The sequence below is a fragment of the Siphateles boraxobius genome, unplaced genomic scaffold, assembly GCF_051911475.1.
Source record: "Siphateles boraxobius isolate OS27281-9 unplaced genomic scaffold, OSU_SipBor_1 29, whole genome shotgun sequence".
NCBI lineage: Eukaryota > Metazoa > Chordata > Actinopteri > Cypriniformes > Leuciscidae > Siphateles > Siphateles boraxobius.
Genome location: NW_027508908.1, coordinates 10,621,514 through 10,648,744, shown reverse-complemented (window position 1 = coordinate 10,648,744; position 27,231 = coordinate 10,621,514). Strand labels below are relative to the sequence as shown.

The following is a 27,231-nucleotide window of genomic DNA, read 5'->3' as shown; positions in this document are numbered from 1 at the left end:
ATCTATCATGGCGGAAATGAAATCGGAGATATACATTTTTTACTTCAGGTTTCCAGCTTTCCAGTGATATAAGACACTTGAGTCTACGACATACGGTCTAGGAGTTATGAGCAGTTTCGCGCAATTGGTTGCTATAGCGCCACCTATAGGCCAATCGGGCTCATAATTTGATAACCTCTCCTCGATTTTTGTACTACCATCTGACAAAGTTTCAGCTCTCCAGCACTTACGGTTTGGGCTGCACGATGCGTTTTAGCGGAGAATAATAATAATAATAATAATAATAATAAAAATCAGTACAAATACAATAGGTTTTCAGCACTTCGTGCTTGAACACCTAATAATAAAAATCCTTACAAATACAATAGGTTTTCAGCACTTCGTGCTTGAACACCTAATAATAATATATGATCTGGAAAAAAAGAAGTTTCACTGAAAATGAGCCTTAAAGGGTAAGTTCACCCAAAAATGAAAATTCTGTCAGTAATTACTCACCATCATGTTGTTCCAACCCAGTAAAACTTTCGTTCATCTTCGGAACACAAATTCAGATATTTTTGATGAAATCTGAGAGCTGGCTCACTCCTTCATAGGTAATTGCATCTGCCGGCCCAGAAAAGTTAGTAAAGACAATGTTTAAAATAGTCCAAGTGACTATAGAGTTAACATAAACATGAGTTAACATAAACTCAACATAAAGTTAAAGAGATTTTTTAAATGGCATACATGGCAAGAATCCAGTGAGCCTAAGCCAGTGAAATAAAAGAGATATAAAATTAAACCCTTAAGTTTATCAAGCAACGAGAATACTTTTGTGCGCAAAAAACAACAAAAATAACGACTTTATTCAACTGTTTATTTTCTTCTGTGTGTGCCTCTGATGTGAATTCACAAGACCGCCACGACGCATGTGCGAGAACTGAGAAGATGACCAGAATTTTCATTTTGGTGTGAACTAACCCTTTAAGGTGTTTCCCACTCCAATTAGCCAAGCTGCCGCTGCCAATACAATCCTGCGCTGGATGCCCTTATATCTCAGGATTCAGGAATATTATTGGTTGAATCACTGTGGTAATGTTCAATATACATGCAGATCTAGAGTAGAGGTCTGACAGTCCAGCAGAGACCAATGAGAAGAATAACCAATTCATAGGCTGGCACTGAGAAATAGTTGGTAATAATCTAGTCAAAAGAGCAAAGAGAACAATAAGCCAGTTCTAGTACAGTGATGATCAGTGGAAACACCAAGTTGAGTTTGATGTTCCCATGAAGAAACACCCAGAGAGAATAGCAATGGATCGGCGTTCCCTCAATGAAGAATAATGCTGTTGTAATAATAATTAAGACGGTGCCAAAATGTCCCTGACAAATGCATTTCCAAATTAAAGCCTCAGTGTACATGGAGGCTGAATTGTCAATTTGCAAGGATGAATTACACATGGTTGTACAGAGCTGGGGAATAAGAAATGAGTCAGTCAATTTCATTCATTTTATGATTTGCAAAATTATGTGAGCAAAGTAAGTTTAAATGAACACAAAGCAATTCTTTATAATAGTAAGACTGCACAGAAGGATTTATTTCTAGATCAAACCTTGCAATTATTTTGCCTATGTTAGTTTTTCTGTAAATTAACCTTTAAGTCTGCAGTATACGCACAAAAAAAATGAAAATAAATGTCATACCTGTATTGAAACAGTGTGCAAAATGTGCTACTAAACTGCTTAATTAAAGTGCCTTTCATCTGTTCATAAGGAAATATCCTTCTACTCATACATATTGTTAGCATAGGCCTACCTGCTTTTTTTACTCATGTCATGTCAACCATATCAATAAGGATTTTGATATTTAAAACAGCATCATTTAATAAACAAATCTTGATGCATTTAAAAAAAAATCATGGTGCCCTATCATAAACATGGTTATTCTGCATTGACATTTTTATAGATTGCCTTTCGCTAGCTTTCGGGATTTGCAAAAGGGCGATTATTCCTGTTTATTACTAAGGGCTTTGGGACAGATTATCGTTGCCAGCTTGTTGCATTGCTTGGCGGTGGCCATGGACCATGGTGATTAGTTTCCCTTTGTTAGTTTGTGTGTGATTTAACCCTGAAGTATATGAATTAAAATTATGGAAAGGTTTGTCATATCTGGATTGATGAAACAGCATGCAAACTAGAGTAAATAATGTCTTCCATCTGTTCCTAAAGAAATATAAATGAACTATAACCTGTACATACAAATTGCATTTGCATAGAATTGTCACTGCTCTTTAGCTCATGACAGTTTTCTTATGAAGGTCGATATTTACAACATTATAAATTGTTGCAAATAAATCAGATTATCTGCTCCCTAGATGGGTCGTTCATGGACCTTTCATTCATTTAGCTATCATTTTCAATGTCTTCAAAATCAATATTTTGATCGGTGACAGCTTCTTCACCAGATCCACCATCAAGTGACAATGACAATAATATTAAAATGCGCTCAGTACTTGCCCTGCAGTAAATCACTGAGCCATTTCAAGTTTTGCTGATACTTCATTCTTTTATTTTATGCTTGCGGTAACTATGAGTAACACATCCCTTCATCCTTGTGTATCAGACATTGCACTTATTCTGTCATCAAAGATTAAATTATTGTTGTACAGAATAAGTATACTTACACTGTTACACACCTCGGGTTGTTAGCGACCCTATACAATTTTTACAAAAAATAAATGCGAAAACAGGCATTCTTTTATCATTTTTTTTTCTTGTTATATTGTTTATAGTGAATTGATTGAGGAATACTGAGAAGGTTTATGTCTAAAAAATGAATGAGGAGGAGGGTAGTGAATGACGTCTCCAGTCACTAAAGACCCGAGGTATGCGTTTAAGGGTTAACAAATATAACAAAAGTAAATCCAAGCACAAGCAGGACAACACAGGCAAAACAAAGTACATCCAAACATAGTCCGAAAACAGAACCAAAAGCAACACACATGATTTATCCTTCTACTAGGTCAACACCAGACACTGAACAAGGGAAACACTGGGTTTGATGCAAGTGGTAATTGGCAAACGAGACACACCTGGGAACAATCAGTTAACTAATCAACAAGAAAACTACAAACTGATTACAAACATGAACAAAAAAAAACTAGAAATACAATTTAAAATCCAAACAAACAGGAAACATGTAACATAATAGGAATGAATGTTCCTTGTTTAATTCATATAGCATATGAAAATTACCATTGCATATCCAAAGAATTCTTAATCTATTAGAAAAATGGAATATGTCATTTGTTTACAATATATGATCAAATAGAAAATTACAATGCATTGATTGTGGCTGGATTACAAAATACCTGTTAGATACAGGGGGTGCTCATTTTACATCATTCTCTCTTATTCAAGTAATACACCAAAATTTGCTTACATTTCACAATATTCTGTAGCAAATAGCATTCATAAACACATTAATGAGTGGGAGAATCTTATGCAAACACAATTTGTATGAGCACAGATATTTATAGTTCCCCATGAACAGATGAAACAGATCAAATGAGAAAATTATTTAGCCTATTTTGCATGCTGTTTTATCAGGTATATATTTATACCAGGTATGGTGTTTCTTCCAATAATTTTTAATTCTATTCACTTAAGTGTTAAATTACACACACAATAATGCAATATTTGATATCAACCTTTTGTCAAGTCTTATGTGTTGTTCTGTTCATTTGAACTTAATTTTCTTAACTAACTCATTCATTTCTGTTTTTCCCAGCTCTTTACAACCATGTGTAATTCATCTGTACAAATCGACAATTCAACCTCCATATTCGATGAGACTCCAAAGTGGTTCATGTTCTGCCTTTGTCAGGGATATGTTGGCACTCGTATCATTATTATCATTACAGCATTATCCTTATTTGTGGGAACGCCGATCTATTGCTGGTCCTTCTGGTTTTTTCTCCATGGAAATGTCAAACCCAACTGGGTGTTTCCACTGAATGTCACTATAGTGGAGCTACTGATTTGTATTCAAAGCTTTGTAGACTTTATTGATACCAATTATTTCTCAATGGCAAGCTATAAATTTGCTTTGTTTCTCAATGGTCTCTGCTGGACTGTCAGACCTCTTCTCCAAATCTGCATGTGTATTGAACATTACCTGGCAGTGATTCAACCAATAACATTCCTGAGATATAAGGGCATCCAGTAATCAGCAAAATGTGTTCAAAACAGGCAGAGACTTAATCATGAACAAACAGGCAAAGGTCAGAACCAGCAAAAACAACCGTGAAGACTGGGCTAAAACGTAGTACAAAACCAAGCAGATGATCAGGGGCCCGTTTCAATAAGGAGGTTCAACCAACTCTGAGTTAAAACTTGAACTCTGAGTTGACTTACCCTGAGATGGGAAACTCTGAGTTTTCGGTTTCAGAACAGCTGAAATGAGTAAGTTCAATCAACTTTAAGTTGACTGACTCTGAGTTAAGCGGGTGCACCACAACTATAAAAAGCCATTATCAATGGAGCGCAGATATTACGAGTCACCATGGTAACAGCGCCACACAAAAAGAGGTCTACATATTTCTCACCAGCAGTGTGCAAACATTTTCTTTTTAAGTAACAGGGCAGCAGCGGCGATCGAGAGAGTTAGTTTGGGAGAAAATAGTTGCTCAAGTCAAAGTTTACATTTTAATTACTGTTATACAGTGTTGGGTGTAATTATCAAGTAATCTAAATACTGTAATTCAATTAAAGGGATTACTCTTAATTCTTCTGTAATACAAAGTAAAATATGATGTCCTTGCATTAAATACTGCATAGACTATAGAACAATTCTGTATAAAACAATAGTCAATTTAACATAACATTTTTAAAAGGTATATTTTTAATGTAACCTTCTCTCTCTACACTCTGATCAATTCAAGAATAATTCATGCAATTGTATATTGTAAATTTGAAAGCATTAAAAGTGCAGTTTATTGTCTCTTTTTGTATTGTTAAAGTGGTTGAGGTTGATATGGGATTTATAAAGTAATTAGTAATAAGTAGACCAATACTTTCTCGAGATAGTAATTATTACATTAATCTAATTACACTGTTGAAGATGTCATTTGTAGTTAGTAATTAATAACTATTTTAGAGTAACTTACCCAACTGTTATAATATCAGAGGTAAAACTGGAAGAACAGTATGTTATTCAACCTACTTTTAATTTTCATAGGTGCAATTAAAAGAAGGCATTAAAAGAACATGGCAGCAGCTGAAAATGAAATTTAAAAACATAATTCAATCAGGTAAGGCTTGAGCATATCATGGATGTAGGCTACCTGACTTTACAAACATTTGACATATTAAATAACTAAATAGCATCCAGTGTCTTGCAGTGCAGCAGCATTTTTGACATAGCTCTAATTAACACAATTAAATGTTCATTCTCATTTGACTTCTACTCAGCCAACAGAAAGAAGGAAGAGGCTCGCAAAGATGGAGATGCAGAGGAGATGGAGATGCAGATGAGATGGAGATGCAGAGGAGATGGAGATGCAGATGAGATGGAGAAGGAGATGCAGAGGAGATGGAGATGAAGAGGAGATGGAGATGGAGATGGAGATGCAGAGGAGATGGAGATGAAGAGGAGATGGAGATGAAGAGGAGATGGAGATGCAGAGGAGATGGAGATGGAGATGCAGATGCAGATGAGATGGAGAAGGAGATGGAGATGCAGAGGAGATGGAGATGCAGATGAGATGGAGAAGGAGATGGAGATGCAGAGGAGATGGAGATGAAGATGAAGAGGAGATGGAGAAGGAGATGGAGATGCAGAGGAGATGGAGATGCAGAGGAGATGGAGAAGGAAATGGAGATGCAGTGGAGATGGAGATACAGATGAGATGGAGAAGGAGATGGAGATGCAGAGGAGATGGAGATCCAGATGAGATGGAGAAGGAGATGGAGATGCAGAGGAGATGGAGATGAAGATGAAGAGGAGATGGAGATGCAGAGGAGATGGAGATGCAGATGCAGATGAGATGGAGAAGGAGATGGAGATGCAGAGGAGATGGAGATGCAGATGAGATGGAGAAGGAAATGGAGATGCAGAGGAGATGGAGATGAAGAGGAGATTGAGATGGCCCTGAGCCTGAATGCTGGAAGGCCAATGGCTGAGGGAATTCCTGGAGGGACTTCATCAGAGCCAGTCACTCCCGAAGATTCAAGTGCCTAAATAAAATGTAAGAGGTCTACATATGTGTTATTTTTTATATAGGCTGTTTTTATATTTCCATATATTTTACTTTGGGTTGGGTTTTTTGTTGCTACCAACATATTCTGATGGTAATATCTGTCTTTTGGAGCCTCCTGTCCCAACAGAACCCCTGACAGTTGTAAGTAGCCTACTCAATACACCAGAAATTAGGACAAATAGTATTATAAAGTGTGCTCAACCAAATGCTCATCTTCACAGGACGATGGGGATGAAGAAACAGTTTCTGCTGCCACAGAAATATTAATATTATGTGTCTACACATCAAACAATCTACACAATCACATTTCTTCACATTATTTATGTGGAGTAGCCTATAGAATCTAAGTTTATATCTAAGTATAAACGGATATTCTTATCTTTCCCCCGTCCCGAGTGTGGAAGAACAGTAGGAGGAAGGTCCATCAACTTCTGGTGCACAGATGAACACAGTTCCGTGATTTTCAGTGAATGCCACAGTTTAATTCTGTAGAATTTGTTTAGAACTACATGATGTAACTCTAATCTACTGTATTTTCAGTTGCCAGTTAAGAAGTTATATAGACTTCATCTTATTAAAAAACTTCGGGAAAAAAACAGCAATGAATAAATGTACCGAAAGAATGAATGAGGTGTTTAAACACCGCTTCCTCTTTAAAAAAGGGGAGGAGACCGAAATAAACTCTGGGTTTACGGAAGTAAACCTGCTCTCGACCAGGTTAGGTTCACAGAGTAAATTACCATGGTAACTGACTCTGAGTATAAGTTACCTCTCTTTAAGAAACGGGCTTGACTTACCCTGCTTTCTCAGGTTTGACTTACCTCCCATTCTGAAACAGAAAACCCAGAGTTTCCCTAATTTCAGGGTTAACATACTCAGAGTTTTCACTTAACCTCTTTTCTGAAACAGGCCCCACGACTGGCAGCAAATACTCATAGTCGGAAGGCAAAGCAGAGGTAGCAGAGGCAGGTAGCAGACAGGGAGATATCCAACACAGAAGAGTCACAAAACGAGCAGGCAGACACAGAAATGAACACTCAGTAAGGTTTCCCAATAGTCAACCAATACTCCGCCACCAGAGAGCTCATGTATCAGTGATTTATAATCCCTGATATTGACTACAGGTGTGGAAATAATCAAAGCAATGGAGTATGGGAAATGTAGTCCAAAGTAATCTGTAACTGTGTGCGCAGAGAAAAAGTCTTAATAGTGAACAGATAACCTCTAGTGGTGATAGGATGGAAACAGCAGGCGTAGAATGTGTCACAGAGCCCCCCTCCTAGGAGCGGCTTCCAGATGCTCCTAAAACAATATAATTAAGGTGGGAGGTGGAGCGGAGGAGGATCCGGGGGTGGGATGGAGGGCCAGGGCAAAGCAGGCTGCGGAGGCGTCCAGGGCGGAGCAGGCTGCGGAGGCCTCCATGGCGGAGCGGGCTGCGGAGGCGTCCCCTCGGGCAGATCAGGCGGCTTTGGTTCGACAGACGCAGTGCGAACAGCCTCGGCAGACATGAGGTGAAGCTCAAGCTGTACTTTGGTCCACCAGAGCTCGTCAGCAGACCACAACGGAGGCCCAGATGGATCAGGGACCCCTGTCAAAGACTGAAACCTAAGGAAAACTGGGAGATAAAACATAAACAGTGTATTCGCAGCCCGTCGGGTTGAGGCCGGAAATGCAACGGGTTCAATCAGAATCTCTGTGGAAGTGTCTGAATCAGCATAAAGTTCAAAATCAGGTTCATGAATGGAAACTAGGCAAAAAGGCAGTTCAGAAAACTCAGGGATAGAAATGGAATAATCAGATAATTAATTTGTGGCCACTTTAGTCACGACAAGGCTACTAGAGCCGTCAGGAAATTCTTCCATAGTGTCTTGGGTCATGACAGGGTTAACAGGGCAAAGACAAAGTTCCTTCATGATCTCTGTGGTCGGATCAGGACTGAGCGAGAGTTCACTAATAGTCTCCTCGGTTGGTTTAGAACAGGACGAGAGTTCATTGAAAGGAAGATGATCACATGTGTATTCAGGACTGGCTTCTACAATTGGTTCAGAACAGGGCCAAAGTCCATAATTGTCCTCCCTGGCTAGTTCAGGACGGTACCAGAATTCATTGTTGGTCTGCTTGGCTGGTGCTAAACAAGATGGTAGTTGAAAGATTGCCTCCGTAGCCAGGTCAACACAGGAGGACAGTTCATTACCAGCCTCTAAGGCAGTTCCAGGGCAGGAAAACAAGGGTTCAGAAATGATCTTGATGGCTAGTTTAGGACAAGGCAAAAGTTCATAATCGGCCTCCCTGACCAATTCAAGACTGGACCAAAGTTCATCCCTAAAAGTCATCACCGCGCCAGGAGCTGAAACGAGTGCCACCACCTCTGGATATTCAGCGGTTGTGTACCTGGCCCAGACACACCATAAAGCGAGCCCCATTACAGGGAGAGCGACCGACAGGATAACCTCAGGAGTAGAAGGGCCAGAATGAGTTGGTTTGGGAATCTCAGCTGTGCGTACTGACTCCAGTGTAGGATCCTCCACGCTGGATGCCAACCTCTGCCGCTTGATGACGGTCTCCCCTGACAGATCAGAGGAGGGTTGCAGTACGACAACCACAACAAGGTCTGCTGAGACGACACAAGGCTCTGGGAGGTCTGCTGAGACGACACGAGGCTCTGGGATGTCTGCTGAGACGACACGAGGCTCTGGGATGTCTGCTGAGACGACACGAGGCTCTGGGAGGTCTGCTGAGATGACACGAGGCTCTGGGAGGTCTGCTGAGACGACACGAGGCTCTGGGAGGTCTGCTGAGACGACACGAGGCTCTGGGAGGTCTGCTGAGACGACACGAGGCTCTGGGAGGTCTGCTGAGACGACACGAGGCTCTGATGATGCTGCTGCCATTATAGGCACGGAAGTACCGGTGCATTCCTCTGCAACCCCCACAGTGAGAGATGAGCCAGTTAATAGTAGAGCATAATCAAAAAAATGACAGAGCGATGTTCGAGGACCCTCATGGATTAATCGAGATCTCAGGGGTTGATTTATGCCGTCACAAAAAAAGTCAATGAGAACACAATCAGGCAGATCAGAAAAATATGCTAAATCCAAAAACTCCTGAATATATTCCTCTAACAGTCTCATACCCGGTTTTAGGGCTAGTAATTGTTTTGCAAGGTTCAAACCTGACCAGTGTTCTTGTTCTTCAGAAAAGCCACTGGATCCTTGTGTGGCGGAGTATTCTGTGACGGTGGGACAGATACAAAGGCGTGCGGATCCATGTGCAAAGCTTTTAATCAGCGAGATGTGTTCAAAACAGGCAGAGACTTAATCATGAACAAACAGGCAAAGGTCAGAACCAGCAAAAACAACAGTGAAGACTGGGCCAAAACGTAGTACAAAACCAAGCAGATGATCAGGACTGGCAGCAAATACTCATAGTCGGAAGGCAAAGCAGAGGTAGCAGAGGCAGGCAGCAGACAGGGAGATATCCAACACAGAAGAGTCACAAAACGAGCAGGCAGACACAGAAATGAACACTCAGTAAGGTTTCCCAATAGTTAACCAATACTCCGCCACCAGAGAGCTCATGTATCAGTGATTTATAATCCCTGATATTGACTACAGGTGTGGAAATAATCAAAGCAATGGAGTATGGGAAATGTAGTCCAAAGTAATCTGTAACTGTGTGCGCAGAGAAAAAGTCTTAATAGTGAACAGATAACCTCTAGTGGTGATAGGATGGAAACAGCAGGCGTAGAATGTGTCACAGGCAGCTTGGCTAATTGGAGTGGGGAACAGCTTGAGGATAATTTTCTCTAGAAATAACTTTGTTCCAGATCATATATTCTTTTTGGTTTTCTGGATTGCAGTAATAATAGCCTCTTTTTGCTGCATCTCTGTCCTTTCCGCTCTGAAGCGTCCAGGACCAGGCAATCGCAAGAATGTAGAGATGACAGAGAAAGACAGACATAGTAAAACTGACAGACGCAGGTCTGTTGAGAACCAGCAGAAAAGGAAGGCCTTCAGAATCATCTCTTATATTTTAGTGTCTATCCTGGTTTGTTATTTACCTCACGTAGTATCTTATTTTATGCTCACAGCTAATATTGGTAAGGAGACATATTTGTGTAGCATTTTCCCGTTAAGTCTGTCCATCTCTGTGATTACTGTAATAATGTCACCATTATTCAGGATGTATTGTGAAGGCCATCTGAAGCACATAATGTGTTTATCAAAGCTTAGAGGACAAATAAAAGGCAAATAAGACAAACTGAAAAAATAAATATCTATGAGCTTCAATGATTATTACATTTTAGATTTCAAAACAGCAAAATGATGTGACATTATGAATATAATAGTACTATTTGAGAGAGTAGAATCTGTATATTGAACACCTGCTAGATAAATTTGATCATGTATATATGCGACAATAATGTGGCATACTGTGGTTTTAGACCACAATAATTTATTAGAATGGTGTAGGGCTTCTTTGGTGCTTCTATACACTCAGTAACTCCCATGTATGTGGGAAAGACAGTTAAGTTGGACTCATCAGAGAACAATACATGTTTCACATTGTCCACAGCCCAAGATTTGCAGTGTAGGCACTATTGAAACTGATATTTGTCACTGGTACAAGTGACCAAAGTTTTGACTATAGCAGCCTGACCATTAATATTGACTCTGTGAAGCTCCCGACTGGAGTTTTGGTGGAAACGAGAGTCAAGGTGCGCATTTAATTATCAGTCAGGCAGTGCATGGACATCACTTTCAGACAGCTCGTGTCGACAGTTACTCCTGTTGGATGCTGTCCGTCTTATGTGGTGCTATGCCGACATTACCCTGTATACCATAGCTCTTGATACACTACAAAGTTGAGCCAGGGAGACGCGCACCAACAATTCGTCCTCTTTTGAACTCTGATATGTCTCCAATTATTTAATATTTTATGTACAGCTGTGCTATTGCTCTGCTAATTCAAACTTCACATTCTGCTTTCACTGATGAAATGAAATGAATGCAAAATCAGCGAAGATTGTCGTGGATCCTCCAACACTATATTGGCCAACACTATATTGGCTATATAAAAAAGTGTAATAAACAGTTTTGCCCTTACGATATTTAAATGTGTACCCTGTTTGAATCACAAAGGAATAAACACAGCTTGAAAAAGGAAACTAATAAACCTACTGTTTTAATTTATATTTGTTGAATATGGAACTTTTGTGTCTGCATGTTTTGTGCATTTGCGTGTGTATTTGAGAGAGAGAGTGACTGAATTTTTAACCATACAATACAAATAATAAACAAAATTGTAATGTATTTTAGGTCTACTGTATATGTAGTGCAATAGGCTTGGCCCTCCATGTCTCACTCTGTAGGGGATAACTCAGCCTGTCCGCTTATCACATGGCTAATGCAAAATAAATAAAAGCATACGTGGACATGAAATATTGATTTATGAATATTAGGCAATGTGGTAATCATATGTGTCTATTATCTTAAAGCTTCTGCTAATCAATAAGTCCATTATAATGTCTAAAATCTAAAACAATCGGCCTAGCAACAAGACAAACAGTGCAACAATACAACAATTGCAATATTGTTGCAATTGCAACAATAGTAGCCTTATTTAAATTTTGAGGTCCTCTGAGGTCAATTTCACTTCAATCAATACTGGTATCTGTGTTTGTTTGAAACAAGAGAGATTGGTGTGATACAAGAGACATAAACAATTGGGCCCGCCGGTCACAGGTTTTAGTTACTTCATTTGTGTTTTTTGATATAGGCTTTTCAAAAGGATTTCAGAAAAACATGGCATTCATTTTCGAAGTGGAGAAATCAAGACCTGCTCCAAGACCCAATTGCTATTATCTGAGTTGTGAACAAATCATTCTTTGGAGCTGATTCTATTCAATGACCCTGTTCACAAATACCACTTAATAATAATGCATTTGTAAATTCGACTGATACAATTGTAGCAGTTTACAATTAATTTTTCAGGAAAAAGGGTTTGTTCACCCAAAAATTAAAATTCATCATTTACTAACCCCCGTGTCATTCCAAACCAGTAAGACTTTCTTCGGAAAGCAAATTAAGATATTTTTAATATCTGTCCCTCCATTGACAGCTACACAACTACGGCTTTGACGCTTCAAAAAGTTCATAAAGAGATCGTAAAACGAATCTATATGAAATTGAGCAGTTTAGTCTGAATTTTCTGAGGAGATCGCTTTGTATGATGAACAGATTGAATATAAGCATTCACATTTAAACATTGATCAGCAAAATACAGAAGCTCCAATGTGCTGCTTAACACACGAGAATGAACCTCATTTGTTCTCGCACATCAAGCGAACATGCTTGACCTTCCGTTTACCAGATCTGATATGTGTGTTACTGAATTTATATGTGAATAAAAGCCTAAATTAAATCTGTTTATCATATAAAGCCCCTCCTTGAACTGCCACCTTAACGTGGTGGAGGGGTTTGAGTACCCGAATGACCCTTGGAGCTATGTTGTCTGGGGCTATATGCCCCTAGTAGGGTCTCCCAAGGCAAACAGGTCCTAGGCGACGGGTCAGACTAAGAGTGGTTCAAAATCCCTTATGATGGACAAAAATTCAAGGACCGTGACGCCGCCCGGTATGGCGCAGCCGGGGCCTCACCCTGGAGCTAGGCCCGGGGTTGGGGCTCGTATGCGAGCGCCTGGTGGCCGGGCCTTTCCCCACGGGGTCCAGCCGGGCTCAGCCCGAAGGAGCGACGTGGGACCGCCTTCCCATGGGCTCATCACCTGCAGGAAGAGCCGTAAGGGGCCGGTGCAGAGAGGATCGGGCGGCAGTCGAAGGCGGGGACCTCGACGACCCGATCCCTGGACACGGAAACTAGCCTTAGGGACGTGGAACATCACTAAACTATCACTAAACGTTGACTAAAGTGCTCAATTCATATGAATGAATTGTACAATGTCTTTATGAACTTTTACATGCTTTTTGTGTAGATAGTGAAGTGACAGAAATTGCTCAGGTTTCATTAAAAATATCTTAATTTGTGTATGTCACACAAATATCCTTGTCAAAAAAATCTGTATTGACTATTTTCAGTCGTTGTTTCACTTAAGTATAACACTATAGTGATACAGGGGAGAGCACTTAAAACTCATCAGATTTAGAGGAAAATTAATAGAAAAAAAATCTTTTCTTTCAAGAAAGGTGGCGTAATCATATCATAATGTATCAATATTTTTTCAAAATTTGCATGCTTTTGAGCTAAAAGCCTTAATGGAGTTATCCTGTGATCCCAAAGCAAAAGAAAAACATCCTTGTATAAGAACAGCAATACAAAAGTTGTTGATTCTATCCTGAATGGGGATGATAACCACTATCAATTTGATGGGTATTAGAACTTCGTTGTATAAGAATCATGGGTGAAACAGAATATGATGCCGAGAAGTCCAGCTCTATGAAACCTTCAATCCTGTGATCAAGTCATGACCCACTAACCCACTAATGCTAACCCACTCTTTGGCGCTTTACCCTTAAAAATACATTGATGATCATTAGTCGTTTTATTGTGTACTTAATATTCTTAATATAATCAAGTGTGTAAGAGAGAGCATGTGACTGCAGAGATGCTGAAAAGGAAATGCTAGGGGGTGGTGTTGGGAGGGCGAGCAGGGTCAGGGGGATGAAAACATACTGAGAAGAAAGAATGTGTTTCAGTGTGTGTCTGGCCATGTGAAGAGTGGGATAAGATTTACAGAGGGCGACAAAAGACATTTTGCTCCGGGAGTCAATAATCTGGATGTACTTTGTGGTTTTTTATGTTCATGTGCTATGATACATAATCAAGAGGAACAGTTAAAAATATCTGAAGTCTGAAGATTGACCCAATAATGAAGAATTCAATCCAAAGGAAAACAAACTCCAGCTCAACTATTGCTAAAGCCAACATGTGAGTAGGGATAACTTTATATCTCCCTTTTGTATCTCATAATTACGACTTTATTTCTCGAAATTGTGACTTTATATCTTAAGAATTGACTTTGATTTTTCCCCTTAAAATTACAACTTTATTTTTTTATTTTAAACTGTCTCTCAATTATATTTGTATATTTTACTTTGATGTTAATACATCCATTGATACATAACTTTTCCTCATGCAAATGTATCGCTATGGTAGAACAGTGGCAGTCAGATAGCAAGATATATTTACCTGGGGGAAAAAATTGCATTATTATGCATTATAATAGTTCTTGTAGTATAATAGCATAATAGTTTTTGTTTGTTTGTTACATTATTTTTTTTTTTTTTACTTTCAATTGAAAAACAGTCCTAAAAAGTTTTTCACATACAACACCTTTAGGATAAGAAGCCATCAGTCAAAAGTCACTAATCACAAGCACAGAAATGTATGACGTGATCTGTTTTGGTGCCCAGAGAACAGTCTTGTCAACTGTTGAATTCCATCTTTAACATTCATTGTGAACTTAAACAGGACTCGTGTGTCAAGGTCTTGAATTTGTCCTCAAGTTAAAGTCGCATGCATGTTTCTGTCTATTGTTGTCCACGGGCTAACAACAGGCTGTAAAGTCTTTAGTTTATAATATATATATAATAAGTCTAAAGTTTTATTCCCACACAGCAAAAAAAATATTTCTTATTTTACCACATACTTTATATTCAACATTTGTTTTTAATTCCTGGGTTACCCCAATTCAGGTTAATTCCACACAATATAAACAATATATATATATATTGTTTATATTGTGTGGAATTAACCTGAATTGGCGTAACCCAGGAATTATATAATTTTTTTTTTTTTTTTTTTTTTTTTTTTTTTTATGTTTTAGGTGATTTGAGTGCATTTTAAAAAAATAATTTAGACCTTTAGCATATTGGCGGGCGTGTTGAAATGTATTGGTGAAGCAGGATTCCTCTTTTTGACCTTGTCCAATACCGTTCCTCACGGGGTACATAGCTCAAATTTTCAAGCACAGACCTCAGAGGTTACTGATCTGGGTAACCTCTTTGACGAAGTCATGTACCAGAGTGACAGGATTCCCCCCACCTCCATAGTTGTTGCATATAGCTGTAACAGAGACCTGCATTTTTCAGGCGAGGCTTCAGTAATTCAGTACGTTTGGCCTTTTTGAGGTGCTGGGTCATTAACATATCTATGAGTTAACAACATAGATACTTCTGGTCTAGTTTCAGAATATGCTAAGACCCCATATCCTAGTATTACAGAGCAGAGGTATTGTGCTAAGTTGTTTTACCATCACATTTATGCTTAGTTTTGGGTTGCCCTTGACTGACCAGCATGGGCTGTTCCCATGTCCCCACCCTCCAGGAATGAAGACAGCATGATGAATATATATCCAGGAGTTGTAAATCAGATTAGCTTATTAACTTAGCACCATATGCTGAGTAACATGTCTTCAGGTCGTCATACCGTCTTACCAATTGTAATTGTGATCATATCAATTACATTTTCATTACATCTCTTGCTGTTAGTCCCAGTGAAAGTTGTTGAATGATTGAATCTGCTGAATATGTGAATCTGAACATACTTCTGGGAGTGATCCTGCATCAGATGAGCATCTAAAAATAAGATTTACCTAAATAGATGTGACCGATGAGTGAGAGAGACAGAGTGAGAAGGCTCAAATGATTTCATTAGGACAGCAAGCTAGGGCTTTTGATTCTCGTTACACTTGGTATTTCAGTTATAGGCCAGGTGGATCAGAGAGAGCACTCATGAACATGCCGACCTTCGATTAAATTATATGATGCTGTTCAGCTTCTAATAACTTCTTCAATAACAGAAAGCATTAATGCCTCTATGCTAGCATATCTTTGTTATCTAACCTCAGAAACTATTCATATGATGTTCCGGAGTCTTCTTACAGTTTCAACAACATTAACTTACCAAGGACAAACAGATAATCTAAAGTAGCCAATAATTCAACACAAAGGCCATGTCCACACTAATAAATTTCTCTCCATTTTGGCCTTCTGTCCACACTGAGAAGGCGTTTTTGTGGAGGTATTTAAAAATGGAGGTATTTAAAAGCAATGACGTAAGTTTAGTCATGTGACTTATATTTTACCAATAAATATTCATGTTTATAGGCTACCGCTATTGTGCCTGTTATGTGCTATTCACTTTCACACTGTTACTTGGCACACTCTTTATATCACAGTCCTGCTGTCATGGTCACCACGTCCTCACAAAATTTCTCATCATCCTCCCTGGCCATCACCTGCATGCACTTCCCAATCACAGAGATCGCTGTCACCTGTCACCAATCTTCACTGATCATCATCCATATAACTCTTCCCACTGCAGTTCACCATTGTCTGGTCTCGTCGTTCCCTCAAGGACTCCTTACCCGACTCCTTACCCGACTCCTAACCCCGACTCCTTACCCCGACTCCTTACCCCGACTCTTTACCCGACTCCTTACCCGACTCCTTACCCCGACTCCTTACCCGACTCCTTACTCCTTACCCTGACTCCTTACCCGACTCCTTACCCGACTCCTTACTCCTTACTCCGACTCCTTACCCGACTCCTTACCCGACTCCTTACCCCGACTCCTTACCCGACTCCTTACCCGACTCCTTACCCCGACTCCTTACCCAACTCCTTACCCCGATTCCTTACCCGACTCCTTACTGACTCCTTACCCCGACTCCTTACCCGACTCCTTACCCCGACTCCTTACCCCGACTCCTTACCCTGATTCCTCACCCGACTCCTTACCGACTCCTTGCCCCGACTCCTTACCCCGACTCCTTACCCCGACTCCTTACCCCGACTCCTTACCCCGACTCCTTACCCCGACTCCTTACCCCGATTCCTCACCCGACTCCTTACCGACTCCTTGCCCCGACTCCTTACCCCGACTCCTTACCCCGACTCCTTACCCCGACTCGTTACCCCGACTCCTTACCCCGACACCTTACCCCGACTCCTTACCCCGACTCTTTACCCCTACACCTCTTACCCCGACTCCTTACCCGACTCCTTACCCCAACTCCTTACTCCTTACCCCGACTCCTTACCCGACTCCTTACCCGACTCCTTACCCCGACTCCTTACCCGACTCCTTCCCCGACTCCTTACCCCTACACCTTACCCCGGCTCCTTACCCCGACTCCTTACCCCGACTCCTTACCCGACTCCTTACCCCGACTCCTTACCCCGATTCCTTACCCGACTCCTTACCCGACTCTTTACCACAACTCCTTACTCCTTACCCCGACTCCTTACCCGACTCCTTACCCGACTCCTTACCCCGACTCCTTACTGCTTACTCCGACTCCTTACTCCTTACCCGACTCCTTACCCGACTCCTTACCCGACTCCTTACCCGACTCCCTACCCCGACTCCTTACTCCTTACCCCGACTCCTTACTCCTTACCTCGACTCCTTACCCCGACTCCTTACCCGACTCCTTACCCGACTCCTTACCCGACTCGTTACCTGACAGAACAATTTGTCTTCAGTCATCTGCCTCGATCTCCAGTTCAGAATGCAACATATAAGACCATTATTCATCCAGAACACTGTATTCTTCAGTTACTGATGCTTCCATCGTTGCTATCACATACTTCTGCAAATAAACCTGTTGATCACTTTACCTGTGTGAATCCTTCTGTTTCGTGACACCTGGAAAGATGACAGAAAATTTACTCAAATTTGTTGTCCTGCGGCAATATATGAATGAGAGCAGTTGCGTTTTAGACCAAACATATATGGTGAGCTGGTGACTGAGTCAGTGTGTCCTTGACGCATCAGTGAATGGTGAGATATTTTACTAAATAAAATTATCCTGCCAAAAGAATTGCGCGATAACTTTATTTATTTTTCCATCTGTATCATCAGTGAGCTTTCGTGAGGTTTTACGCATGCACAGTAAGGTGAATTTAGCGTTTTCTGATGTTTCAGTGTGGATGTGAAACTTTTGGAAAATGCTTAAACGCTAGTGTGGCAGAGCCAGCTTCAGACTGCGCACAGCAGGGGGGCATTTATTTTCGATGGGTGGGCACTAGGTATGGGGACTTTTTTTCGGATAACAGATATCCTATATTTAGTATTGCTACTGCCTTTTCTGTTAGCTATTACCATGAAGTGATACAACCCATAAAATAAACACATAAACCATTACACATTGTTGCAAGACGTGCAACTCTTAAGAAATTTGATTAAATAAGGGTTAAATAGGCCTATACAAAAAAATTGCAAGACCGACTCTGACCACAGCTTTATTATAAATAATGCTAACGAACATGCACACAGTCTCTCACTGACAGGATAGTAGTATAACTGCTATCTCACTGGCGGAAGAGAGAAAAGCGCCACACAAAATCCTCACAGCACCACACTGTGGTTTTATGTTGGCTTTATTATATTTTCAGCTAATGAGCAGTTTGTAGACATATATTTTTATTATTTCTCACTGAAATGTGAATTAAATTAAACTGATATTATTTTGTAAATTATATCATAATTCAATTTGGGGGGGCATAAAAGACATTTGGGGGGGCATTGCCCACTAATGCCCCCCCCATACCGCCGGCACTGTGTGGACAGAGCGTTTTCAAACGAAAACGCAGTTTTCAAATGTATCCGGATTAATGTAGTCTGATTGCTATCAGGATGTTAATAGAGTAGCCTATCACAAAAAGTGTTCATTTAAACATTGCCTACCTTTAAGATTTGAAGTAGCTACACTACAAGTGCACATTCAATGCAATGTATCACTTATTTTTTCATCTAACAATGTAATTTATCACAGGAAATCAATGCTTTTATATAAAGATATAGATTTTATACCTTTTTATTATTGATAAAGGTACATATTTTTGAATGTCACTTTAGCAGATTATACTATTATCTGTTGTCCTTTAAACCAAGTTTGAACAATGAACAGGTGTGCACTCTCTTGAACAGATTTCTTCATATTTGCGTAATCCAGGATTTGTCAACCCCACTTTTAAAAAATATAATTATTTGTCGGATGACACATTATTCCAAAATCTGTCCAGGAGAGTGCACACACACATGCAGGGGGCCATGGTGGCTATGAAATTCTGGCAGCTGTTGGTACTTTACACTAGACAAATGTCTTTCACCTCTTACTTACGAGGACATGCTGTCACAGTATTTGAAAAACACCCCATTGGCGTGTTATTAATTATACGTAATGAAGTGAACACATGCCTGAGTGGAAGCCACCATGAAGTTGCCATTTCATGCTCTGTGGAGAATGGTCGTCCATTCATTAAACTTCAGTAGTTCATGCATTTTTAACACCAGATAACTATTTCACAGTTTGCTTGGAAGCTAAACGTTGAGCCCCAGTCATGGATTGATGGTCTAGATGAAAGAAAAAGCTTATCAACAAATTCCATTTGAATAATGAGCATAGGAGTCACGGGAGTCAACAACAAATAAGAGTGCCCGTGATAAAATTAAATAAAACAAGAGGGGAAAAGGTTTCAAGTTGACAAGTTCTTAAATGTGTAGTGTTCATGCTGGTATAATATGGTTTTGAAAAGGTGTTATATAATTTTGAGAATTTTTCAATTTAGCGAAAATGTGGTGTAAAAATAGCCACAAAAAATACACACATCTTAATCATTGTTTTCAAAGATGTTTGTAAATATATTTGTCAGGATATATATATATATATATATATATATATATATATTTTTTTTTTTTTTTTTAAATATCATAAATTATTGATGCATAAATATCATTACGTTTTTGGGAGTTGCACAAAATGAAAAGGTTTTTTTTTTAAATAATAAGAATTGAAGCAGTTTTTTAATATAATTTTTTTATGAAATAATAAAAAGATTATGGCAAATAATTTAATGAGGCTTTCTTTTCTCAGTATTTGTTTATTTTTCTTGTACAAATATCTAAACATCCTTAAATCAAGATAAATGAAATCAATATACATCCTTAAAAACATCATAAGTGTTGTTTTCAGAAAAAAACATATATTTAAAATGAAGTGACTTTACTTGAAACGAGAAAAACCTCAGCAAATGGGGTAACAAGAAAAAATATCTGTCAGTGGGGTCACAACAATAAACTTAATTTAAAGAGAAAACTAGTTTTTGTTTTTTAAACTTGTTTTCCCTTTAAATAAGTTCATTTTTCTTACCCCACTGACAGATGTTTTTTTTTTTTTTTTTTTAGCCTGAAGTCACTTAATTTTGATACATTTTTTCAGTAAACAAGACTTAATATCTGAAGTTTTCCTTCGAGTAACTGGTATCTTGATTTAAGAATTTTTATATACTTATATAGAAAAACAAGACAAAAATTCTGAGGAAGATAATTTTTGAAGTGTTCATTATATCACAGGTTTTACACATGGCATTATATAAATTGCATTTTTAATGTATTTTGAATAAATGTCTAGATCCTGGCAAAAAAAAAAAAAAAAAAAAAAAAACGAGACAGTGCTGAATGTATGGGTTGAATTATTCAGAAATATTATTATTTACATCTATATTCTTACATCTTTTTCCCACACAGACATTCACATGCTCCTCAAATAACTACCAGGCCAGTGTGTTTGTCTCAGATGAGCAGTGTTTTCACCGGTGTGCCACCGCTATTTGGAACAACACAAGCTTTCCTGTTGAGACTAGCCCAGCTTGAAGCTCAGTTGGTCTTGAACCTGATTAGTAACATTACAGCTGGAAATTATAGCAGTTATGGGAACCCCCTTGTTCCTTTAAGTCTCTTACATTCTGTTGGCATACAAAGATCCTCATTTTTGAACATGTACCAGCCCCCAGGGGGGTTTACCCTCTCCCATCTATTGCACAGAAAAAACATGAATTCCATACCTCACAGTGCAAGTTTCCCCTCATCATCATTCACAGAAATTAATTCAGTCACTTCGAATAAGGAGAGTTGTGACCTTCTACCAAAAGAGATCAATCAGGAGAAAATACCCATCATTAGTAACACAAAAGTCCCACAGCCAACATCTGAGAAACCTCTCGTTAGATCCAGCAACAACCATCTTGGCAAGCATTTTGCCTTCAAACCAGATGTGGACTGTTCTCGGTACCAGTCAATGACAGCCAAAGCAATGATTTCTCCTGATAGACCACAAATTGAAGAAGCAGAGCCAAAGCAACAAGCAACGCTATGTTTTCCAACAGAAAACCTAATCAAAGCTTTAGCCAGCCTTGGCCTCTCTTTTGAGGACCTAGAATTACTCAGTCACATCCCAGACAACCAGTTAACAACAGAGAAACTTCCCTTCATTATACAAGACATCCAACAACGCAAAAAGACAAAGGGCATTTATCATGGCCATGCTAGATGGACCTCATCTGATCAGGTGGAATCAAACGCTCATGGGAAACATCATGATCAAAGGAGTATTGGTGAATGGCAGGGATCTGCTTTATCAAGTTCCTATGGGCAATCCTGTCCATCCTCCCATTCCCATAGATCCCTCAGCGCTAAAAGATACAGCACATCTGAGGACATTCATGAGCACTTTTCAACCCAGTCTAGAGCATCGAAAAGATTAAGAGATTCATCAGGTGAGTTTTTATTACATATAACTGATGCACCAATGATCCAGATGAAAGGCTTTAACTTAAAATATCTAAAAATGTTGGTTGGAAAAATGGAACATCAAATTATTACAATTACCCATCAAATTACTGAAATTATTATGGTATTTATTTATTTTGTATAACTTTATCTCTTCAAGTTGTTGTATTTAGTGTAAATTCATCTATTCAAGTTTTAAAAATATGTGCCACGTTTTTAGAAATAGTGTTCATGCTGGTTTTTAAAAACCATATTAAACCGCTTGTGTGTGTGTGTGTGTGTGTGTGTGTGTGTGTGTGTGTGTGTGTGTGTGTGTGTGTGTGTGTGTGTGTGTGTGTGTGTGTGTGTGTGTGTGTGTGTGTGTGTGTGTGTGTGTGTGGTTGTGTGTGTGTGTGTGTGTGTGTGCGTGCGTGCGCGTGTGTGCGTTTTGTGCCGAGATGGTCCTCACTGCAGAACATGAAATCCACGGTGAGGAGTCGGATCCGGATCCAACTCCTCCCACCTTACATATACCTAAACCTACCTATCTCCGCCCCCTAATCCCTAAACCCACCCCTAATCCCTAAACCCACCCCTAATCCTACCCATCTCCACCCCTTGGATCTTGATCCGACTCCTCCCCGTGGATCTCATCTACTGTATTGAGGTGCTACTGTTTGTGCCAGAAATATACAGCTTGAAAAAACATTGTATCATAGGTTTCATGGAAAAGAGTTTGACTAAACCCCTTTCTCTCTATACCTCTTAGGAAGTGGATCCAATTCCTTCTTTAAGAGACTGCAGCATGGGCCTGCTGATGTCACCAGGGGGAGGCCTGGTTCAGTCTGTTTTCCCTCTCGTTCAAAATGCAGCATACGGCACAGCTTTGGCTCTACAGGCTGTAATAAAACAAGACATCATTCTACAAAAAGATCTTTGTCGTCTGCACACAGATCCACCACTTTCAATTCCATGAGAAATAGTCAGCAACAGTCTTTTCCAGTCAAGTCTGCAAAATCAGAAGGAACCACTGAATCCATGAACATACAGTTGCCAGTAACTAAGATGACTGAAAAAACATCAGCACAAACTGTAAGCTCTCGCTTGTGTAACAGAAGTGAATTACAAGTGATTGTTATTAATATCATTATGATAAGAATAGCCAGTCTTAAGGTGTTTAAAGGTGTAATCACAACCACCATTAATGAAATACCACCATTAAATTATCGGTTTGGTCTCCGCATTGCAGGCTGAAAACACACAGTTCACACTAACACAGTCCCATGATAACAAATTTGGAGGCAGGGACCTCTAGTGGTGTGTGAGATTTTAAGGACACTTAAATGTTTCAGGAAAGGAAACAGCACAGATATGTGCTTTAATATACAAACTTAACACTCTTTTAATAAAGCAGTTTACTTTTTTTCCCTCATCGCTCCTGTGTTTTCCAACAGAAGGGTGTAATTCGTGTGTCTGGAATCTCTCTTGACTACTCTGAAAGTGAACTAATCAAAATGGCATCTCCATTTAGTCACCCTGCTGAGGTTTTAATGGCAACTGAGGTTGACATGGAAACCTGTCTAGAATGGAAGAAGGTATGTGCTATTTTAGAATATAAACGTAAGTTTATATTTATAGAATATAAACTTATAAACTTAAAACTAAAGTATGACAAAAATTGCATTTAATTTTTGTTAAAATTTTTTACTATTTTGTTGTAAAATGAAGTGTAAGATAAACAGAATATCCAAGGCCTAATAGGCAATAGGCCTATGCATGCTATAATAAGCAACTACTGTAGGTAATTGTGAGAATTGTACCCTAAACTAAAGTGTTACCGAATTTTTTGACCAAATATCCCAGCTAACAGGGAACGTTAAAGGGATAGTTCACCCAAAAATGACAATTCTGTCAGTATTTACTCACCCTCATGTTCCAACCCCGTAAGACCTTCGTTCATCTTCGGAACACGAGTTAAGATATTTTTGATGAAATCGGAGAGCTGGATCACTCCTCCATACTAGTCCATAGGCTTCTTGAGGGATTGAAACTTGCCGGCCTCGAAAAGTTATTAAAGACATTGTTAAAATAGTCCAAGTGACTACAGTGGCTCAATATTAAGTTTATGAAGCGACGAGAATACTTTTTGTGCGCAAAAACAAACATAAATAACGACTTTATTTCAACTATTCATTTCCTTCTCTGTGGGCCTCGAGTCAGTTAAACTAGTGTAATAGCGTAGAGCTACGTCACACGTAGGCTCACTTTTGGCCGACGCTGGTCATGTGGGGGATGCGTGTGACGTACAACAACAGATCATACGCTGTTAAACTAGTGACCTGACTCAAGGCCCAGGGAGAAGGAAAGGAATAGTTGAAATAAAGTCGTTATTTTGGGGGGGTTTTGCGCACAAAAAGTGTTCTCGTCATTTGATAAACTTAAGATTGAGCCACTGTAGTCACTTGGACTATTTTAACGATGTCTTTTATAACTTTTCGAGGCCGGCAAGTTGAATCCCTCAAGAAGCCTATGGAGGAGTATGGAGGAATGATCCAGCTCTCAGATTTCATCAAAAATATCTTAACTCGTTTTCCGAAGATGAACGAAGGTCTTACGAGGTTGGAACAACATGAGGGTGAGTAAATACTGACAGAATTTTCATTTTTGGGTGAACTATCCCTTTAAACTTTAGATAATGTTCTGGTAAGGTTCTTCAAACAAACGTTCTTCCAGTAACATTAACAGAACCTTCTTTCATAGTCATCTGGTATTCATTAATGTACACAAAACATTAGCACAAAAACATTATTTATACATCGTTCATGGAACGTTTTTTTCCTGAAACGTTCCCATAATGTAAAATAATAAAAATGTAATGTTCCCTTAATGTTCGTATAACCAAGTAAAATGTGTTTTTAACCCGTTCAGAGAACATTCAAAAATAAAGTTTTATATCTTAATGGGAACGTTAGCAGACGTTCTTGTATTTTTGTTGGGATAATGCTTTTTTAAAAACAATTATCAATAGACATTCAGCAGTACTATATCAGCTTGTGTGTGTTTTCCAGGCTTTATTGATGCTTCCAACTGAGTTCTCAGCCCAGGAGATGGTAAAGGTTTACTCAGCTATCCCGGTTCATATGAGACTGCAAAGTTTAGAACTGGTGTCCCAAAACGTCGACCTTAGTTCACCTGTGAGTTAACACACTTATGGATGGATGAAAATAAGTGAATATTTCCTTGCATAAATACTTCATTTTTTGTTTATTTACTTATTGGGTTTGATTAACTTTGCCTTAGGTGTCAGTGTTTCATGCTTTTGTGGGGCCATCAATGTCAAATGCAAGTATCACTTGTTCTTGAGACATTTCAAATATTTAAGCGTAAAAAAACATTTTCAAGAGATTTTTTTTTCAAACTTCCATCCATCCTCCATTAATCTTAACAACAAGTCCCCACTGTCCTTTAGGGGCTGTTGTTGACGCCTTTGGACCATTTGCTGGTTGTATGTAATGTACCTAACCAGCCCTGTGCTGCTACAGGAGTGCTAAGGCTGCTAAAACCCTTTGGAAAAGTTTTCAGAGCTCTGGTGTTTAATGGAAACAAGGTAAGCTATGCTGTTGCAGAACACTAAAGACTGCATAAAAAGTGAACGATGTGAAAAAATTAAAGAGTTTGACTCAGTTTCCATGGTTATACTTTTACCTGTATTTGAGTCTAAAATATCAGTGAATTGATGATATTTTCTGTTCTCTATAGGTGGATGTTGATCAGTGCCTTTGGAACAAGAGCAGTATCCAGATGGTTTTAGAAATGGAATCTGCTTCTGTTGCGCTATCTGTATTTGAGTGGTCTCAAAAAATTCCTTGTCTTTATCACAACCACCATCTCTCTTTCCGCAGAGGATGTATACAGAAAGATACATCTGAGGTCAACTCAGCCAAATACCCTCAACGTTTTTCCCCTTAAATGTGGTATATTTTCATTACCTTTGTAATAAAATACAATTAAACAAGGTCATAGGAATATTATTGTTTGTATTTCACCTTTTGTAAAGGTGTATATTTATGAAGAAGAAGATAAAAATTAAAAAAAAATATCAAAATATTTAACTACAGTAACTACAATGCACGGTCATGGAAAACCTGGAAATATCAGAACATTTAAAGGTCTGATTTACAGGTCCGGGAAGGTAAATTATAAAAAAAAACCTATTCTTCCATGAAAAAGTAATGGAATTTTTAAATTAAATTATTCTGGTTATCTTCAGCTTTATAGTATTTCATTAACTAGAAATTGTGAGTGCAAAATCCATAAAATGATTTTTTTTTTTTTATCTCAATCTCAATCAACTAGAAATGCCATGGAAAAGTAATTTGAAATAAATAGGTCAAAAATGTAAAAAAATAAATAAATAAATAAAAATATCAGATTGTCAAAATTACATATAATTATAGGACTTGGTTGTATTATCTTAATTGTTGGATACCGTTAAAAAGGTCAAGATCACTGAGGTGACAAACCAAAATCACAGTTTTAAATAGTTCACCCCCATGAAAATAATAGAAGAACAAAAGAGCATTTGTATGATGCACCAAGTTTAAACATACCTTTCCAATGCATGTGAGATTTGAACTGTGCCAACGGGAATATTATTTATATTATAAGCCACACTACAATGCACTCAAATTGACCTCACAATAAACATAATATAAAAAGTTACACATTCCCTGACCGGGAATCGAACCACCGCCGCGGTGAGAGCACCGAATCCTAACCACTAGACCAACAGGGAGTGATACAATATCTCCAACAAATACAGTAGCAGTCAAATCATATGGTTTTATTTGACAATCAACATTTGTTTATCTGGATTTTAGGGTGTTTTCAGACCTGTAGATCGTTTGCTTTCTTCCGAAACAAACAGGGACAGTTACAATGTTGAATTTTCATCTTAGTTTGGTACACTTTTACAAGTGTGTCTGTAGGCTACTAAATTGTTTTTAATCACATGGGTTGTTATCTATTTTTAAACATGTGAGTGGTATATATCAGATTCTGGGTTAATGACACTACATTTTACAAGAGGTTAAAGCCTATATGATGCTTTATCCGCATTGAAGATACACAGTATCGCATCTGTCCATTTACTGGGAATCGAACGCTTGACCATATACTGGTTAAACAACATTTAAATTTTTTCAGGACTTTCTAAAATGTTAATGTAGCCTATCCTTACAATTACATTTCCTTACAACTCGGTAGGCTACTACCCAAACGACATTCAAGGCGTTGGCGTGAAACCAAGTAACGTTGGGCATATTTTTCCACTGAATTTCCATGTTGGTAAATCCCTCCCAAATTGGTTATCCCTTCCACAGTTTAATAATAATAATATATTAATATTTATTCAAATAAAATT

The 27,231-nt window shown here is 38.8% G+C and overlaps 1 protein-coding gene across 2 annotated transcripts; it reads left to right on the top strand.

The window, feature by feature from the left end:
- Nucleotides 1–13,910: 13,910 nt before the first annotated feature.
- LOC143753799 (uncharacterized) lies at nt 13,911–26,234 on the top strand. 2 transcript variants are annotated; one of them, XM_077246555.1, is made up of 8 exons: nt 13,911–14,182; nt 20,790–21,817; nt 22,579–22,901; nt 23,264–23,404; nt 24,878–25,003; nt 25,110–25,151; nt 25,279–25,416; nt 25,569–26,234. In XM_077246555.1, the coding sequence occupies exons 1-8, from the start codon at nt 14,124–14,126 to the stop codon at nt 25,776–25,778; spliced, it is 2,067 nt and encodes a 688-aa protein (XP_077102670.1). In that variant the 5' UTR covers nt 13,911–14,123; the 3' UTR covers nt 25,779–26,234. The 2 variants fall into 2 exon arrangements, with proteins under 2 accessions (XP_077102670.1, XP_077102671.1); XM_077246556.1 differs by lacking the exon at nt 25,569–26,234 and having other exon boundaries at nt 13,992–14,182; nt 23,267–23,404; nt 25,110–25,279.
- The last annotated feature ends 997 nt before the right edge of the window (nt 26,235–27,231 follow it).